The following is a 19,083-nucleotide window of genomic DNA, read 5'->3' as shown; positions in this document are numbered from 1 at the left end:
TAACTGGGCATAAAATGATCTTTATCTGTTTTACAGACCAGCAACCTCCAGTAAAAAGTGTAGAAAAGTATTATAACGACAACAGCTATTCATTTTTTGATTGCAAGGTCACGGAGCAGAAGAGACTTTGCTGATTATGGCATTCTTTTTTATAATTCCATTAATGCCTCTTCATGGGAAAAAAAATATTGTAGAATGTCAGTTGCTCAGTTAAGGGAAAGGCTTTAAAGGCTAACCTGTTAATTACACTCAATAATTAAATCTGGTAATATGAAAATATATTTTATAGAAAATATTTTTTTCATTTTATAGAAAATATAAAACTATGTATGTATAATTAGGTTTAATAAAAGAAGATTAAATTTATTTAGAATTGAATATATATTTCTGCTTGAACCACATTGTATCATGTATCTTGTAGCATTTTAAAAACATATTTATGTATTTTTTTATTTGGCATACTTTAATTTTATCTTAAAATGCAAACGTATAAAGCGTGATACTCAAAAATATGTGTCTAATAGGATAGTACAAATTATCATCATATCCAAGTACCTAACAATACTTGCTGCCTCCAATAATAATTATTATTTTTGTCATTATTATTATTAATATAGCTGATCTACCAAAATAAACTACCCGTCATGTGTGCTCAGCTGGTTCCAGAGGCAAACTTTAAGCTAAAATCCGGTTCCTTGATCTGCATTTTACGTTAGCGTGTATGAGTTCGAATAAAGCATCAGTACCGACACCAATACCAGCATCGGTATCAGTGCATTACCAGGCACAGCTAGATGTCTAGCAATGTTTTAGCAGCATGTTTTCTTCACTGAATGTAATTGAACGACAAAAGCTCTCGATGAAATACCTTCACTCCGTGCTTCAAACAATTGCTGTTTTATAAAAAGGACTTTTCTGACCCTGAGAACATCACAGGCAACATCAAGGATGGATTTTTTTCTCATTAATGAGAGCAAATGAAAAGAAAAAATAACGCAGTCACGCACGGGCGATTGTGTTTTTACATGAGCGCATTCATTTCTGTGCTAGACAAATGTTGTGATGACAGCTACGAGGCAAACAAGGCTGAGTGGAAACATCACCAGGGCCTTTCAGCAAAGATGCCTCACGACTGCCGTTGCAGCGGCGTCTCATTGTTGCGCATAACAGAACTCTAAAATCGTTTTAATAAACCATGCCTCCGTTAAAACATTAACCACTCTTCTGTTGTCTGAAATGATAAGTCGAAAACATCATCCATGTTAGCAAATGCACATGGAACATAATGTTAACATAACTTTGTGTATGTAATCCACAAGAATTAGTGTATCTGGGTTAAAAAAAAAAGAAAATATGTCCTCGGAGTGAGAGAAGCAGGAGACGAGTAGGACCTTGTTGTCGGGCAGCATGTATTATTTTTTACTCTCGGAGGTTTAAATGTTCTTTTAAACTTAGAGTTTAGCAGAGGTCTCAAGGTCATTATGTAAACAATTCACATGGAGGTCTTTGAACTACCAGAGGGAATGTGTTTTAATGCAATGCTCACAGTTTCCCGATTTTTGCAAAAGCTCCGGAGGCACACATGTCCGGTTTTACTCTTACTTAACTTTCTGTGCTGCTCTGTCGAGACAACTAAAGGTCATACCTAATTAATTTGGTCTGTTGCCTTGGATAAAATACATTGATGACATCAATTAAATTTTAATGAAAACAGATAAAATCCCACCGAGAGCAGACGGAGCGTCTTAACTGGACTCATCAAAGTCTCAGGACTAGAGCAAATTCCCATTACGTCTAATGAAAGCCTTTACTTTGCAAGTATACATGGTCAAATGATTGAGTCTTAATTCTTTTGCCATAAAAAGCCGCACCATAATTTAATTTGGGGGCGAAAAAAACCTCCTTATCCTTTCTGGAACATGTGGTTCGACCCTGAATAAGTACAGATTAACACTGTTCCTAGTCCTAAAGAAAAGGACTTAGAGGTAACTATAATCCGACCCTGCATGTATCTTTTAGTCTGTACTACAAGTTGACAAATTTTTTAATCATAATTTCAACTTTATTGATCCTACACTTCTTGTGCTAGCAGCCGATCCTTTCTTCTGTCAGTATCAGAGTCTGAATGACCTGTTGTTTTGAAACATTGACAGATTCATCTCTGAATGAAAAAGGTAAAGGGATATGACTGGATTCTTTTCGAAATGAAGACAGTTAGTAAAACTGAAGTACATTTTTTCATTTTTTTGCTATACACTGTGTGCATGCCTCCATGCTGGGGAAGTTGACATTTCATGTCAAAATAATAATTTGTAATTTGACACAGCTGTGATGTCATTGATTGAAATTTGAAATGAACAAGAAATATCCCGGTGTGTACATGTACTACATCTGTGTCGGCAGAAATTGTTTTACATGCTGTCCAAAGGTTAAAAATGTATAAATCAGATGTTTCTTGTCTCTAATCTGTGTCAGATTATCCCCCTCCTCCGCCACCTGTTGAAGAGTCCACTGGTTTCCCAACACCCCCTGGTACTTACCTACCACCAGCAATGAACTCGTACGATTTCCAGGTGAGCAAATCTGTACTTGGATGTCGAGACGTCTTTTTTTTTTTTTTTTGGAATCAGACAAGAAAAGCCCAAGTTCAGCTTTGTGTTGATATTCGAAACTGTGAATTTAGTTTCATCCAAATGAAAAGATTAATGGTAGCCATTTGAACTGGAGAGCAAACACACAAACAGACCTTTCTCTGCTCTCTGCAAAAAAGGTTTGAAGGCTGACAGCTATTGTCAGAGTTGTTTTTTTTCTTTTAGCTTTTGGGTCCTAACAGCCACAGGTATTTGGCCCAGCTGGGTTTTTTGGCCTCGGTGATCTGACTGACACCCTCAGCACTTGACCTCTGCCATGAAATCCTCCAAGTGCTTCACATTCCATTCTTCGCTGTATGCAGGAAGGAGAAAATCGCCCTCCTTAAACCGCTCATTTGATCCGACCAGTTTTCTCTCCCAAATGAGTACTTCTCTTGGAAGTTTGGAGACCGACTACTACATGATTTAAATATGTTATGCAATGTGTGTATCATTCAACCGCTCCGGCCACACAAAGTGTATACATAGACATTCTTGGACTGTGCTGCTGGAATGTAGTTGTGTATCTGTTTATTCATGTGGTGCTAAGACATTAAAACATAAACCAGTGACACCTATTTATAGTTATTTTAGAGGAACAGGGGATTTTAGGCTCTGCTGTTGAAGGGGGCTTTTCTCTTTATAGATTTATTACTGGCTAAGACAAAAAAAAATCACCAAACCTAAAGGGATGATCTTTTAAAATACAGTTTGTAAAAATGTCCAATTCTATAGTTTATGTTTTTATGATTGCTTTAATGAAACATTAAATCCTGTGGCTTTTTTTAAGCAAACTAAGACAATGTCAGTCAATTCCTGGATATGACTGAACAGCTTTGGCTTCTGGTTAGTTTATTGTTTTTTTATGTCAAATCTGAACAAAGTAGAAGTGGGGAATGCCCTTATACTGTTTTCTTCTGCTTCTTTCGGCTTTGTCCCTTTTTCAGGGGTTGCCACAGCAAATCATTGATTTCCATCTCTCCCTGTTCTCTGTATCTTCTACTCTCACTCCAACTATCTCCATGTCCTCCCTCACTGCATCCATATATCTCCTCTTTGGCCTTCCTCTCTTTCTCCTACCTGCTAGCTCCATCTCTAACATTCTTCTACCAATGTATCCAATTTTGCAGTGTGATTCTTTGCAACTAACAAAAGCTGCCACAGGAGGCGCCATTAGGGATATGTAATTCCTCTGGGAATCGAACCCAGAACTCTCTGCTCGTTGCTTGCAAGGCAGGCGTGCTAACTAAGCTACACTATGAGCTACACTTAGATCCACTATGTGAGATTTTATCTTCGAAAACACATAAGCTACGCTGATAGCTTTCATGCTTCAAAACAGACATATTGAAATAAAATGTTACTAAACAAAAAAAAATTCTAGGTTGCAGTTTAATATAGCAAGAATGCAAATTCTGAAAACTTGGATATTAAAGTTGGAGCAATCGTTATTACTAAACTTGAGAATGAAACTTGTTTAGTATAATAATATATATATTTTTAATATATATTTAATATATGAAAGACTTAAATGTATGTATATAAGAATAGGAAGCTGTGCTTGAAATACTCCATCGTGTAGTACACAAGATTAAAAAAAATGAATAAAAGATTATTTCATAGTCTTATTGACAAAAATACATTATTATCAAATTCAATAAAACATCCATTGTCATCAAGAACTTCCTACAATTGAATTACCCCACGTGCCTAATTGACTTCATCATAACAACGCGTCTTTTAATCATTCGGTTTTTCATCACCGTTCTTCTTTTTTAATTACCACATGGGAGTGGTTTTAGGTTTTCAGTCCTAGAATCAGACGTCCATCACAATGAAACCTGATTTTCTCATATTGCACTTCACTCTAATTATAAGTCCTTTACAAGCACAAAAAATACATCATCACAGTACAGTGTTCTCCGTGCCTAACAGGAAGTGTTAAAAAAAAAAAGAGAATTTAAAAAGCATTTTAATTAGGGATGCACCCAAATTAAAATTCTCGGCCGAAACCGAAAACCAAAAATGAGGAAATCAAGGCCGAAAACCAAAACAATGAAAGAAATTTTTATGCCAGTTATTAGAACCATTGCATTTATGGCTATGACTGTGTACTAAACCGCAATAAAATCAAGGCACTGCGGTTGCATAAATTAATAATTGTCAAAATAATTAACTGTCGAATGTCTAGCAGTAGCTTCTTTTGCTCTTGATTTATTCAGTCACGCAGTGCTCTTGGAGAGAACAAGACCTTGTTTAACTTTGGATGTACTTCCTGTCAGCTGGAGTTTATCTTGAAAAATACCATGTGACTACGTTCTGATTCTGATTTCCTCCTTGTCCCTGTTTAAAGATAAAAGGACCAGAGAAGACCCTGGAGGAGAGGCGCTCCAGTCTGGATGCTGAGATCGACTCCCTCACCAGCATCCTGGCAGACCTGGAGAGCAGCTCGCCATACAAGCCGCGCAGCACACAGGTGGGACACCAACACGGCCTACGCATTTAACCCAACACTCACACAACACGGTAAAAGGTACAACTGATGATGATATGTGATAAACAGAGCTGCTAATATATATATATATATATATATATATATATATATAAAAAATCATTTTAAAAAGTATTTTTAAAAACACCAGATAAAGAAATAAATCGAGTCATTGAAAACTGTCACTGCTACTCCTAGTGGCAGGGAAGAAGAAAATGAGTTGTTTTACTTGATGAGATCCACAGGGGAAAAACCACATTAAACGTGTTTGACTGTAAATAGGGGGAATAAAATTAGGTTTGAACAGGAGCCCTTTGACACATCCTTAAAAAAAATGTTTTGACAAATTGAGTCTCGACCTATATCATTAGTCGATAATAATGATATGAAGAGGAACACCAAAAAGTCAAAGCCTAGGGCAGTTCACTAAATTGTTTGACACACAATGAATGAATGTAGGGCAGACGCACAGACTCTGATGGCTCGTGTTTGGAAGAGAAACTTTAGGAAGTTTCCAGTGCCACGAAGATCGCGTCAGGGATGATGATGATGTTCACGAGAGAAGGTCACAAACAACACACACACAGGTGCACACGCCTGTGCAGTGCAGTTCAGGTTCAAATTAAATATGTTCCAGGTGTTGCGCCACAGAGTTTCCACCGCAGGTAGTTTACCTCCAGGATGTTAAAGTAAGCTTTATTTATTTACACGTTGATGCGGAATCCAGACTTCAACGCGGCGTCGAGATGATGAATTATTCACAGATCTGTTCATGTAGCTACAGATGTGGCTTCATACGCCGTGTGCATTTTTTATTTACATGCACTGACTTATTATGTTATTAAATGGGGATCTCTTGTGGATTCAAAGCATCCATCCAAAGGTCAGCTAACAGTGTCAGTCGCGCGGTAGTCACAGTAAACTGACGACAAACCGTAGGGAGTTCTCTCGGTGAATGCTCTGCCGTAGATTTGAAAACATGGCATTTTAGAAATAGACAAATCATACAGATAGTCGGGTAAAAGCTCAGCAACTCCTGGTATTCTGGTTAGAGGGAGTGAAAAGAGCTGCTCACAAAGTGGAAGAGGAAACATACACAGTGGTTCTGAAATGATACACATTAAAAGCCAGAAAGTAAAATACAACTTGATGTTTTAATCCCCAGTTGCTGATGTTACGGCAGTAACCTAAAATTATGTGGTCATCAAATATGTTTAAGTGCCACAATCAAATGTTTGCCCTAGAAGGCCATCAAAGAGTGCCATACTTCCACATAGAGTCACCGGCTTTCTTTTCACCTGTCAGTCTGGAGAATATAAATAAAAATAGCAATAGCAATTTGAAACAAAGTATATTTAAAATTTAAAAAATATGAAAGCATACCAAATGCAACCACTTCATGGTACAATCATCGGTGCACTGCTGACACATTTCTCAAAGGTGAGATAATGCTGATTTTTTGTAGAAAGAATTTACTGCAGTGTCAAACAGCAAAAATGTATAAAGGGATCATCGGTTTACAATGTCCTCCACCTACGGCGTTTCTTGGTTACGTCGTCATCTCCCATAAATGTATTGCCGTATATACTCGCATATAAGCCAAATTTAAAACACCAAAAAATAAAGATCAAATCGGGGGGGTCGGCTTATATCCGCATTAATACCTCGGACGGCATTTTTCCATCGATCGCATCATCACCGATAAAAAAACACCAAGTCGAACGTATGGTCAAAATATCATGACACTTATAAATAAATTCAATCAACACAATCTACAGCTGATATTTAATAATTATTTTAGCTGTACCATTGATGTATTGTAATGCAAAAATTCACATCTATTCTAAATTACCCAACAAATATTGGCGAAATCTTAACGCAATTTGAATGTAAACAGTGTTTGTCAAGATAATTTTCTAATTCCTTGTTGATAAGTATATGCGAGTGTAAAGAAAACCCAAAATATACATATATATGTATGTATGTATAAATGTTATATATGTATGTATGTATAAATGTATATATGTATGTATGTATAAATGTATGCATGTATGTATATATGTATGTATGTATATATGTACGTATATATGTATATAATATGTACATAATATACATACGTATATGCGAGTTTTTATTAAAAAAAAATCACCGTTTGGGGATCAATTTTTAGGGGTTGCCATATACGTGAATGGGCTAATACATGAGTAAACACAGTTAGTAATTCTTGTTCCAGCATTCCGTCGAATGACGTTAAAACAAATTTGGCACAGGAACTAGTTTCTGAGGGAAGCTGACACATACGTCATCACGTGGCGCTATATGCAGATGACATCTTTGTTTATATTCACCGCCATACATTGGACTGTGCTACATTCACTTTTTTTTTGTTGTTCTTGTGTTGTTCTTTGGGAACGTTTCGCCCTTCATTATGGCTCCCAAGCGTAAGTCAGACTCTTCTGGTGGTTTTGTGTCCTAGATTTTGTTGTGTTACCACGGTGTTAGCGTAGTGACATAGGTACTTATGTACATTATGTGAGTTCAGACTTATGGTGAAAATCGAGTTTTGTCGCACTGTGGGAACGGAATTCTGATGAGGACCCTGTATATATTTAGCTGTTTTTCTTTATTATGCAGTAGTTTAAGGATTGCCTAAATGCTGTTACGTGTATTTGTAAAACTGGCATATTGATAAATATACTGTATACTGTCTTTAGCAGTGTCGTTGTAAATTAACTGCCATCTGTCAGTTTAAATTCCTCTTTTTAACACAATACCGTCCAACACTTCTCTTTACCTTAAAAACAACAGCAGAGGTGGCAGCTGATTCTTTTTTTGACTCGGAGTCAACAGGGACGTTGATTAGGACTGGGGATCGTCCAGCCAGTCAGGAATCAATTTGAATTGCGAAATGGCTCATGCAAATCGGCCATTGAATAGAGAATCACAAGCCGATGGAAAATGCAACACAAACAGATTCCACCACCTCTGCCTGGTTGGTCACTACCACTGAACAAAATGAACACGACCAGCTTTGCAGTTTTCCTTCACGAAGTCAAGCCTGTCATCGCATCAAAGTAAATTCTCAGACTGTTGCCAGTCAATATGAGATAAAATTCCGTCACGTTAAATTTTGCTGACTGACCTTTCAATACCACAGGTACTCCAGGAGACGTTTGTTTGTTTACATACGAGCTGTTATTAGAATTTGAACAGGAAAAACAACTTCGTGATGTGTTTAATTTGGAAGAGGGTCAGTTGACGTGTTGTCGTTTTCAATTATATTCTGCGAAACACAGCTCTAGGACGAATAATATATTTTTGTTTATATTACTCTAAATTAGTTAGCGAATAATTCCTGGTAAACAGGGAGAAATGCGTTAGCTTTGTTTTTCAGGTTTTTGTTTGAAGGAGCTTAAATGTTTGGATCTTTGTCCCACACTCGTATAACCTGAGGTCCTTTACTGCCTCTGTCGTTTCACTCAGGGGCCACATCAGTCATTGATGTTCAATACAAAAAAAGAAATTACAGCTATGTTAGAAAAACTAGTTGTTTTTTTGTGTGTGTACTCTTGTGAGTACTGTATAATACAACAGTGCAAATGAGTGTAATTTTAGCATTTCTATCATTTTATGGGTCAAATTTGATAAAGGGAACATGTGTAAGGGCCAACCGTTCTGCCTGGCATTCTTTAAATCCATTAAAATTGAACACAAATTAACTATTTTAAGGGATTTTGGATGTTATGACAGAGGCTCCGGGCCATAAAAAATTTAACCACAGGCCACAATTGGCCCCCAGGCCTGAGTTTGGACTTAGTTTAATACAGTAATCTATGTTTAATTATATCTTGATTACTTATATTAATCTATATTTATATATATATTTTATATTTTATTGTAATATAAAATATATGCATATATATTTTTTTTTTTTTAAATTTTTTAGCTAATAACAAATAAAAATGTACAAACAAAGACCACATGTTCTAGATGGACACACTTTCTGCCAGCAGCATTCAGTTACTGGATGTTTTTTTTTTTTCTAAATAAAATATAGAGTGAGTGTATAGCGTACATTTGATGGTTAAAAAAGCATGTTCCCGACTCTGAAAGCTTTTGTCAATAGGATGTGAAATATTAATGTGCACCTGTGCGGCTCTGTAAGAGCCCAGTCTTTCTGAAGCAGAAGGCTGAACTCACTAATGTATGGCTTCACCTGTGGTTTTCCCTGTCAGGGTCAAAGTCACTGCATGTTTATTTTTAACAGAACATGCTAGAAGCTCTAGGATTCCTGGGTGACAAGTAGCACCACCTGTGTCTCAGCAGAGAACATACACCAGCTATGTCATGAATGAATCATGAACGGCTATGTTAATGTTGCCGGCTTAGGTCTGTTTTACCTGGTCTGACACATGATCTTTGCACTCGGTTGATGCCCTTTAGTTAGCATGCTGTTATTGTCTCACTGAGAGTTTTTCTTTTACGGTAAAATTATTTTGTTGACGCCGTGTGGTGGAAAAGCGTTCGGCGCTGTTGCCTTACAGCAAGAAGGTCAGGAAGTAAATCTCCCGAGGCAGCTGATGATCTTTCAATAGAATCAAGAGGGTGCGCACACAGTGGGTGGTCTTTACCTGTGTACTAAGGTTACATGCAGATTGGAAGCTTTTAATCAGCACAAACTGTGACTGGGTGATTGACAACCTGAGATTGTCCAGGATGTACCCAGCTATCGCTTTAGTATCTGTCATCATTGTTGTTGGATCAAAATGATAACTTCTCTTTACCTTAAAAACAACAGCAGAGGTGGCAGCTGATTCTTTTTTTTGACTCGGAGTCAACAGGGACGTTGATTAGGACTGCTGATCGTCCAGCCAGTCAGGAATCAATTTGAATTGCGAAATGGCTCATTTAATCATTAATAATTTTGTACTTTATCGAGCTGCATTGGGACAACTCTTGTTCCAACTCTTGGAAGCCCAAGTATGTGGTTCCTTTGAGACTCAAACCCAGGACCTTCTTTGTGTAAGGCAGACTTGATAACCAATGAGTGCAGATAAAAGAAATCAAGCATTTTTATATTAAAAAGTTTACTAAATCAATCAATTTAGAATCAATATACACCCAAATTGTTGAGAGAAAAAAACACTTTTTTTAAATTTTTTTTATCAAAGCTTTTGTTTAATCTTCATTTATTAATGGGTCTTTTCAAAAAACAGTATTTTCTAATCTTAGATTTGATGTTAAATAACAGGCACAGATACTTTTTTTTGTAATTCAAAATTAATACGTAAAAAAAAAACGTTAGTCAAACAACTAACCAATGAACCAAATTAAAAAAAAAAAAATCCAACAATTTTGCACCATATTGTCCTAATAAAATCAAATCCAAGGAAGGGCGAACTAAATGAATGGTTTCCACGGCAGAACGGCGCCGCCATTTATCTAAAGTCCTGTCACCTACTGAAAATGTTTCTGTGCACGTGTTTGTGCGCGTTCTTGTGCGTCGGCGTCCCAGTGTGCGCTTGCGTTGTTGTTTGTGTGCACATGCAGCGAATGCGAGTATGTGTGAGAGAGACGGTCCATGTCTCACACTCCAGCACTGGCACAACTGCTGCACACTAATCTTCCGCTTGTATAAGCAAAGAGTGATGAGCGTGATTTACAGCCTTGTGCATGCAAGCAATTACGGAGCCAGCTCTCTGAAATCAATAGGCCACCCTGTGCTTTTCTGCCCAGTGTCTGGGAAGAGAATCTTCCACCTGATGGTAAATTTGGAGTCAGTGAGGGGAGCCTTGTGTGTTGGAGAAATTGGAACAGACATGGCTGCTCATTCATAAAAATCCATGCAGCAATTCTGCTAATATTAGATGCACTGTAATGCTCCTCGTTTCCACCTAACTCCCGACTTACACATCATTGATTGGTTGTCACAATTAAGACAAAACTCCATGATAATATTTGACTTTTCATTTATTTCTTGTCATCACATGATTAAAACCAGTGTCTTAAAATATGAGATCACCCAGATTTCACGTGATTGGTTATCCACTTCAAACACCACTTCATCAAATCACGCGGGTAGCTATGAGGTTTTGGAGTACTGCAGTTGTTTTTCTAGACAAATTAACTTTAATAGTACAATATTTTATTTTAATTTGGTGTTTTCCTCCACTCTTCCTGGTAAGCTACAGCAGTCGACCTCAGTCTCATTCACAATTTGTGAATTGAGTAAAGGCAACATGACAAATATTCCGCAATCATTTTCACAAATCTTGTTGCTCACTCGCCCTGGATGCAAGTGATGGTTGATCACGAACAAATCAGTTTCTAGAGCAGTCTTGTCGAGCGCACATTTGGAGCCAGTCCTAGAATCTTAGTCTGATCCTTTTCTTTCGCTCCATCTAGTTTTGTTTTATGTGCCTTGTTTGTGCGTTTTTTTAAACCCTCCTGGGACAAGAGTAAGTTATCCTTACCATAAAAAACCAAAAGTGAAAACCTCCGAGCCACATCAGTAGTTCATACTAGCTGCGACCTGGAAATGATGACCCTTGCTTGAAACACATTAAGTCAGGTGAGATTAACGTTTAAACCTAGCCTGAGGTCATGCTAAACAAAGGCTAAACAAAATTTTAGTTGTCAGTTTCTTCCCAGGTATATTTACATACTACAAACCTTTAGAAGAGCCTGTCACAGGAGGACAAAGTTCCACTTTTTTTTTCAGCAAACCTCGAACTAAAGTTCCTGCTATAAGACCATTAAAGCTGGATGAACCTTAGGGATTTGCATGGGAAAAATAGGTTGCGTTAACACAACAGACAAACATATTTAAAATGCGTTAACACAACAGACAAACATATTTTTGTCTACCCAAAATGTCCACATTAAAGGCAAAGAAATAACTAAAAGATCATTCATTTAAAATAGTTTTTTTACATACATCTGCGAATTTTACATATATTTTTGTTAGTAATTAGAAGTCGGTGTAAATGTAAAACATCCAAAAAAGAAACAGTGTCCTCTGTCGTGCTACGTACAAAACTGCTCATGTTGTAGTGGAACACACTGGTAACTTGGTAAACGAGAACATTGGTGTCAGTCATGGCATTGTCTTTACTTATTTAGCGCTAAGCTTTGCTAACCTCCTTGCTTAAGAACATACCAATAAATCCTGGTTTGTTTCTATTAGGACTTTTGTCCTAAAACCCCTGTATAAGCTCCTTTGGTTAGCCAGGAGATGTGTTCTTTTTCAGTGGATCAAACCCAAACCTCCCACTGTTAGCCGGTGGTATGGAGAAATATTCAAAGTTCTCCCAATGGAGCACCTGCGTTCAGTTTTAAAGGGGAATGAAGGGCATTATTAGAAGCTGTGGGGACCTTTTCTGGACCGCTTTCCAGAAGCTATTAGAGACTTAATCTATAGGGGGCACCCCAGTGTTATCTGGCGCCCTTTCTACTGTTCCGTACCTGACTAATACTGCTTTCAGAGTACTATTCCTATTCTACTGCCAAAGCTGCTCGCTGATCCACATGTGATCCCTATACTGTGCATGTTGTGAGATCTGTTCAGGCAAGGCCATGCACAGTACTATAATACTTTCATTACTTTTCGTTTGCTCGTCTCCTATCTTGATTAACTGTATGGTACTTGCGGCCTGCTCATACCAACCGCCACTGCTGTCCTGTATGTTCTGTGTGTTATGTGTTTGTCTTAAAACTCAATTAAAACTGTCAAAAAATAATAACATCCCGGCTAAGTGCTAAGTCAACAGCCAGTTCCACACCTCTGTTTGTCTGCCTGTGAGACAAGTTGTCACGTCCATACAGAGCAGATGGACCGCATTGTGTTGACAGTTAAGCAGAAGCTGAGAGCTAGAAATGCTGCTGCCGCTTGACTGCCCGAAGGAGAGTTGACTTCACACTGTGACAATGAATACGATCCACGACACGTCCGTCTCAACAAGGCAGAGCTGCAGTCACAACATGGCAACGTGATAGTCACTCAATTTTTTTTCCCCTGTCTCTGCCATGGTTTGTGATGTCTGTACAGTAGAATAATAAGATACCGCGAAGACCAACCCGTTGATGTCTTTGCTCCCTGTCGATTTGATCTCATCGACTTTTTATACTGTTAACCTTGTGTTTTTACTGCTAGCCTTTAAGTGCAATATCTGTAAATAAGAAGTTGAGGCCACTGAGGCTGGATACATACATACATACATATTTTTTTGTTTTTTGCAACATCCTATTTTGATCCTTGATCCCTTTGTTTTCTCTTTACAACAATGAAAAATTCACTACATACTATGAATTTGTTACATCTTCATAGAAAATTCCATATATATATATATATATATAACCATATAGACTGTATTTCTTGAAGCTAATGTCACTTTCTTGTTTTTTGAGTGCAGTCAGACTTAAAAATCCTAGGTACAATAATGTGAATTTTTTAAATGTGCCTGCGGTTCTCAAACTTGTTTGGTCATTCCCCAGTTTCAGCCCCTGGTTCTCAAACTTGTTTGGTCATTCCCCACTTTCAGCCCCTGTTGCCCCCACAAAACTCTTGAAAAAAACTTTCATTTTCCAATGTATCCAATTAATACAAAAGTAACGTCATATTATAAATAAATATCAATTACATAAAAAAAATGTTCAAAAAGTGAAAGTTGTACCAACATCACTTTAACCTTGAGAATTCCCTCCCATTGGTCGTGCCCCACCTGTCATGTGTTTGTTCTCCAACTGGTATAGAGTCTTCTCGTTTTCTATTTCATAGCCCAGCAACCCACTCCTCAATTCAACCAGTAACCAGTATCACTACTGTACATGCTGTAAACACTCTGTAAACTGTAATCTTCACATCACAAAGATGTAATAGCACAGCTGAATGGTAAACTGCTGTCAGGGAATATTCCCTCGCTTCTTAATAACATACTCACACGGTTCACACGGGCTCAGAGTGAAACGTTCCAGCTGCTTCCTCCAGCATTGGCTACATTGACGGGCTATAAACAATGCACATTTTAAACGGTGCAGTGTTACCTTTTCCTGAAGCAGAGAGGGGTCACGAGTGCATGAGCTGCTCATTACAGTGATGTGTGGCCGGGAACCAGTTCTGCAGGAGGTGAATGGAGTAATTAGATTTGACTCTGTAAGAACAATAAAACACACACAGTTAACCCAGAAAATGAGTTTGAGTTGCGTCAGTTAGTAAAAACGCCCTACTTTATAAGATGTTGTTACGTCATATTAAGGCTTTAACAAGCCTTTTCTGGGATTATATAAGAGGGGAATTGAAATGCATGAATTTCAGGGTAAAAAAAATAACAACATCTGAGGTTTTTTTCTTGGTCGTAAGAGAGAGAGACTTGTCAAAACAGGAAAATGCATTTTTCATTTACCTGATGAAATAAACACAATAAGAGTTTGACATTTTCTCAAGCTTTTAGGTACAGTACATCGCAGATTTTTTTTTTTTTATCTCTTCTGCGGAAGATTGGCCAGTATGCACTACTCTGTTCACTCTTCTCTCTCATTGGTCCCGGCTCCTACGATAATATATAAGGATATATAAATATATATATCTATATTGTATATATATGTATATATCTATCTATATATGTCTGTAATAACAGTGAGGGAGGGGGGTTCGTAAAGGGTAAATATATAAAGACGTTATATAAAAAACATCTCACCCGTCTCGCATCTTGGAACGCAACTGCCGCGATAGAAGAGGGATCAGTGTGATTGAATTCAAAGGAGTTGACTACACTTTTTCAAGCTTTCTGTTTTCAGGAATTATTATTATTATTGGTCATTAACATCTGTGGTGTGTGAGGGTTAGCCAAAATGTCATAAGAGAGATTGAAAATGACTCATCCGCGACAATAACTGAACTATTTCTCTTTGTCCTCCATTGGCCTCTTAACACGTCTGCAAGATGTATTTAAATCAGACAGTTTGCGATTCTAAAATCGTGACCCTATCGCGTAGTACTGTATTTGTATTAAAACGAAGAGGGGAAAAAAAAAAATCTGATATGAAATGATGGCATATTAAGAACGCATATTGAACGATAGTCAAAACAGCAGGAGGCCTGACTTTAATCCTGGCTAATGTGCTGTTATCTGGAACTATTTTGGGAACAGGAATGATACTCTCAATTGCACAGCTGACCTGAGGCTGTCTTTCTGCTAAATGGGAACAGTTGTGTACACAGACGACATAACTTACTGTATGGATTTGGAAAATAATTCATTTCCATTTATAGCTATGCATTTAGCAGACACTTTTATCCAAAGCCACTTATATGAGGAGGATAGAGTATATGGTTTCACTGGGCCTCGAACCCAGGACCCTCTGCGGGTGAGGCAGAATTTCAGTGTAGAGTTGTGATACTACATAGTGAAAGCAAGTGCTGAAAAATAGAGGAGCACCAGGACGAGCGGCACTTATATATATTATATTATACGGATAAATGGCTGTGTATGAATAAGGAGCAGACAATGCTACGAAAACAATAACTAAGTTCTGACTTCTTTCTCTTTTAGACTCTGAGACGGTGTTTTCGCTCTTATCCCTGTATTTTTTTTGCTTCCTTTAAGGCTTTTTAAGTCTCTCTCTCTTTCTATTTCTTTCTTTCTCTTTTTTTTTAACACATGCCTCTGTGAAAACGTCACGCTCAAGTTGGTGGCCACGTCTACGTTACAGTTCCAACCAATGGTTAACGTTCCGAAGGGTTTGTGTAAATCTTTTAAAAACACTTGTTTGTTGATGTTTGCTGTGTAATAAGACCTGACAACAGCGCCCACTGTGAACATAACACTGGAGACAGTGTGATCCACTTAAACTCAACCCTAGTGCACGTTCCGATGTGTGCTACACAGCATTGGACACTACGTTTATTGTGAAAGAAAAACAAATGTTTGCTTTGTCCATACATTTATTATAGAAGGTCTACCTTAATTTTTTTTTAAATAAATTAAAGTAATGGCTCTGAATAGGTGTTACAGTAAAGACAAGGTATCTTTGTACCCAGTTTAGAAAAGAAAAAGAATTGCAGTCATTACAATCAGCCAGTCAGTCATTGACTCATTGACAGTTTACAATGGGAATTTGAAGACTTTGTGAATTTTTGCATTTAAAACCTCAGCTGCCATTTGAAGTATTCATGGTAGGAATAATGAACGAACAATAAGACAATCCCAAAAGATTTACAGAATAAATAAAGGCTTCATTTTGTTTTTCTCTTCAGTCTGAGCCCCAGACCTATTGCTAAAATAAATAGTTGTTCAAAGGCGAAAATCAACTCTAATGACTAAATGTAGTTAGTGGGAAATCTCAACCACTGTGCAGACATTTTAGTTCCACTTTTATGTACTTGATTAGTTTCATCACCCACGGAACGCGGTGAATCCATTCTCTTAATGTAATTTGTGGAAAATGTACCATGACAGTGTAATTATTTTAAGGGGACACATTTGCATTTCCAGTGCTCTGGTTACGAAAATGTTTAAGGCCTGGAAGACAAATTAAAAAATCTGGAGAATTTAAAAGCCATGAAACATTCAAATTAGGTAATTTCACAACCTAAAGGGCAAAGCTTCAGACTGCTGTACATATGCAGGCAGACACACTTTTAAGTAAACATCGTCGCTAATCACTGAGACAGCAATCAGAGTGATGGAAGAAATTCTTTTCTGAAGCCTTTATTGACCCCTGAAGCGATGACTTGGAAGATAGGATTTAAACAACGTTGATGCATTAAATTCTTAGTCGAATGCTGACTTAAATTTGACGGCGCTCGATAGACTTTCTCCCTAAATATTTTTAATAATTTTCAGCTGGGGAATTACGGCAAATGGAGAAGCAGCTGTAAACCAGGGCTGTTTGGGGCATTTCTTTGAAGAAGGCTCCTTATGATGTTTTATGGGAAATCAATTGGAAGTGTTGCTCTGCCCCAATTTAGAAGTCGAAGTCTGATCAAACCGAGTTGCAACCGCTCTAAAGACTACAAGTGTTCATTTTTGTTCTTTAGTGCTACAAGTTTAGTAATTGACTCTGCTTTTTGGCTTCGGGCAACAACCTAATAAGGCCATCCAAGGTTAATGATAGACCCTTTTTAGACAGGCTGAACGTCTGACACCGGTATGTAGTGGAAGTGAGAAACAATTATTACCTACAGGAGAAGACATTTGGCAAAAGCCGCTGACATCTGAGTGAAACGTCGCGTCGCGTCTTTGCCTGTTCATTAGCTGTAGCCGTTGGACGTTAGATCAAATGCCTTAGCTTTAGGTGTCATAGCCGCCGCAGCCGCACCGGCACCGCAAATCTTGGTGATTTAACGTCTTTCACAGTCAGGCAGCAGGAGTCAGCACAAGTGTCATCTGCCAATGCCAGTCTGCTATCAGGGTGTCCCCCTGCCATACAATTTATCCCCTTTCTGCGTTCTTTATTAGCCATAGATTATGGAGGATTTTGACGTTGTAAAGCTTCTGCTGTCAAGGTAGCCTTGTAATCGCGTCTGGGGAGATAGGTTGGGTAACGACCTGGGTATGAATCGTACTGTAATTTAACTGCTGTCTTTTTTTTTTTGCATCATATATGTATATATGTTTTATGACCTTCTCTTTTCGTCAGTGGACCAATTGCTTTTAATGAGCTTTGGTTTATTTACCTAAATTGAATGATTTCTAGCTTCATCTTGTACTTGTTTTTTTTTTTGTTTGTTTGTTTTTTTTTGCTGAATAAAGTGCTTAGTACTTGTGGCTTCTAGTGTAGTATTCTCAGATTAATTGTAAGTTTTGGGGGGTTGTTTTTGTTGGTGATTTTGTTTTATTTTGGCAAGAGCATATATAATATATATTGCATGTAAAATAATAATGATCATAATAAGAATTATTATTGTTATGGTTATTATTATTATTATATTATTAACAATAATAATAATATTCGTATTGTCATTAGATTATGGACATAGTTGACATGACAAAATAAAATGTATATATATTTTTTTTTTTTTTTTCCCCAGAACTCTGGATCCTCAGCAACCTCTACTCCCAGTGCTCCGGTCACTGGTTACAAAAGGATGGTCATCCCAAATCAGCCTCCTCTCACAGCCACCAAGAAGTCTACACCCAAACCTCAGATTCCTGGGGGAGGCTCTCCCACTTCCCCTGCCTCTGTCAGCCCGGTGGCCAAGCCTCAAAGCCACATGGCTCCTCAGCCTGTCCCAGCATCCTATGCAACAGCCTCAACCCCAAGCCAACCTACCTTTAATGTCCAGGTGAGGTCAGCCCAGCCCGGACCCCAGCATCCAGTGCCTGGGAGCCAACATTTTAATCGCAGCCCTGCACAGGTGCAGTACATGCCTGCCCAACCCAAAGGTCCCGACTTTGCCTATGGACCGCCGCAGCCCGGCTTCTCCCCAATGGGTCAGGGAATTGCATATCATGAGCAGCACCATCCAGGGGCTTTACAAGGAGGGGGGCGAGGATTTCGAGGGCCTGCTCCCACCCAAGCATACCAGGCTCCTGACCCCAAGAAAACATACATCACAGAAGTACCACCGAGCTTAGCTCCATACACTTCTGGACCAGCTGTTCCGCCAAAGGTACGAAGCACTTATACAGATTTGACCGCAGTTACCGCATCCAGGTACGAAGCACTTATACAGATTTGACTACAGCATCTGATTGGCTGTAGGTGGAAAGTAAAACATGGGATGCTTGTTACTGTCAACAAGCTCGGATTGATACATATTGTCCTACATCATACACTGGCGATAATTATATAATAACGGGTTCCCAACTTGTTATAAGCAGTGGTAGTCGACAGATAATCCTGACCTGTTCTACCTCTAACTGACCACCACAAAGATGGTAAATATCACATCTTAAGAAAGTAAAGAATAAGTCATGGTCTAATGAGGGGCTGATGTTTTGCAGGTCAAAGAACAAGAGG

The 19,083-nt window shown here is 38.2% G+C and overlaps 1 protein-coding gene across 4 annotated transcripts in view; it reads left to right on the top strand.

Moving 5' to 3' along the window:
• lpp (LIM domain containing preferred translocation partner in lipoma) overlaps window positions 1–19,083 on the top strand; it is a 115,270-nt gene that overhangs the window by 55,581 nt on the left and 40,606 nt on the right. For all 4 annotated transcript variants that reach the window (XM_025054243.1, XM_017041954.2, XM_017041951.2 and 1 more), the window contains 3 exons: window positions 2,476–2,573; window positions 4,984–5,106; window positions 18,152–18,733. In XM_025054243.1, the coding sequence (XP_024910011.1) occupies window positions 2,476–2,573; window positions 4,984–5,106; window positions 18,152–18,733 (803 nt within the window). The remainder of the gene's footprint in view (window positions 1–2,475; window positions 2,574–4,983; window positions 5,107–18,151; window positions 18,734–19,083) is intronic.

Source organism: Cynoglossus semilaevis, chromosome 2, assembly GCF_000523025.1.
Source record: "Cynoglossus semilaevis isolate Cse_v1.0 chromosome 2, Cse_v1.0, whole genome shotgun sequence".
Classification (NCBI taxonomy): Eukaryota; Metazoa; Chordata; class Actinopteri; order Pleuronectiformes; family Cynoglossidae; genus Cynoglossus; species Cynoglossus semilaevis.
Note: the sequence above shows the minus strand (reverse complement) of the source record. Positions and strands in the feature narration are given on the sequence as shown.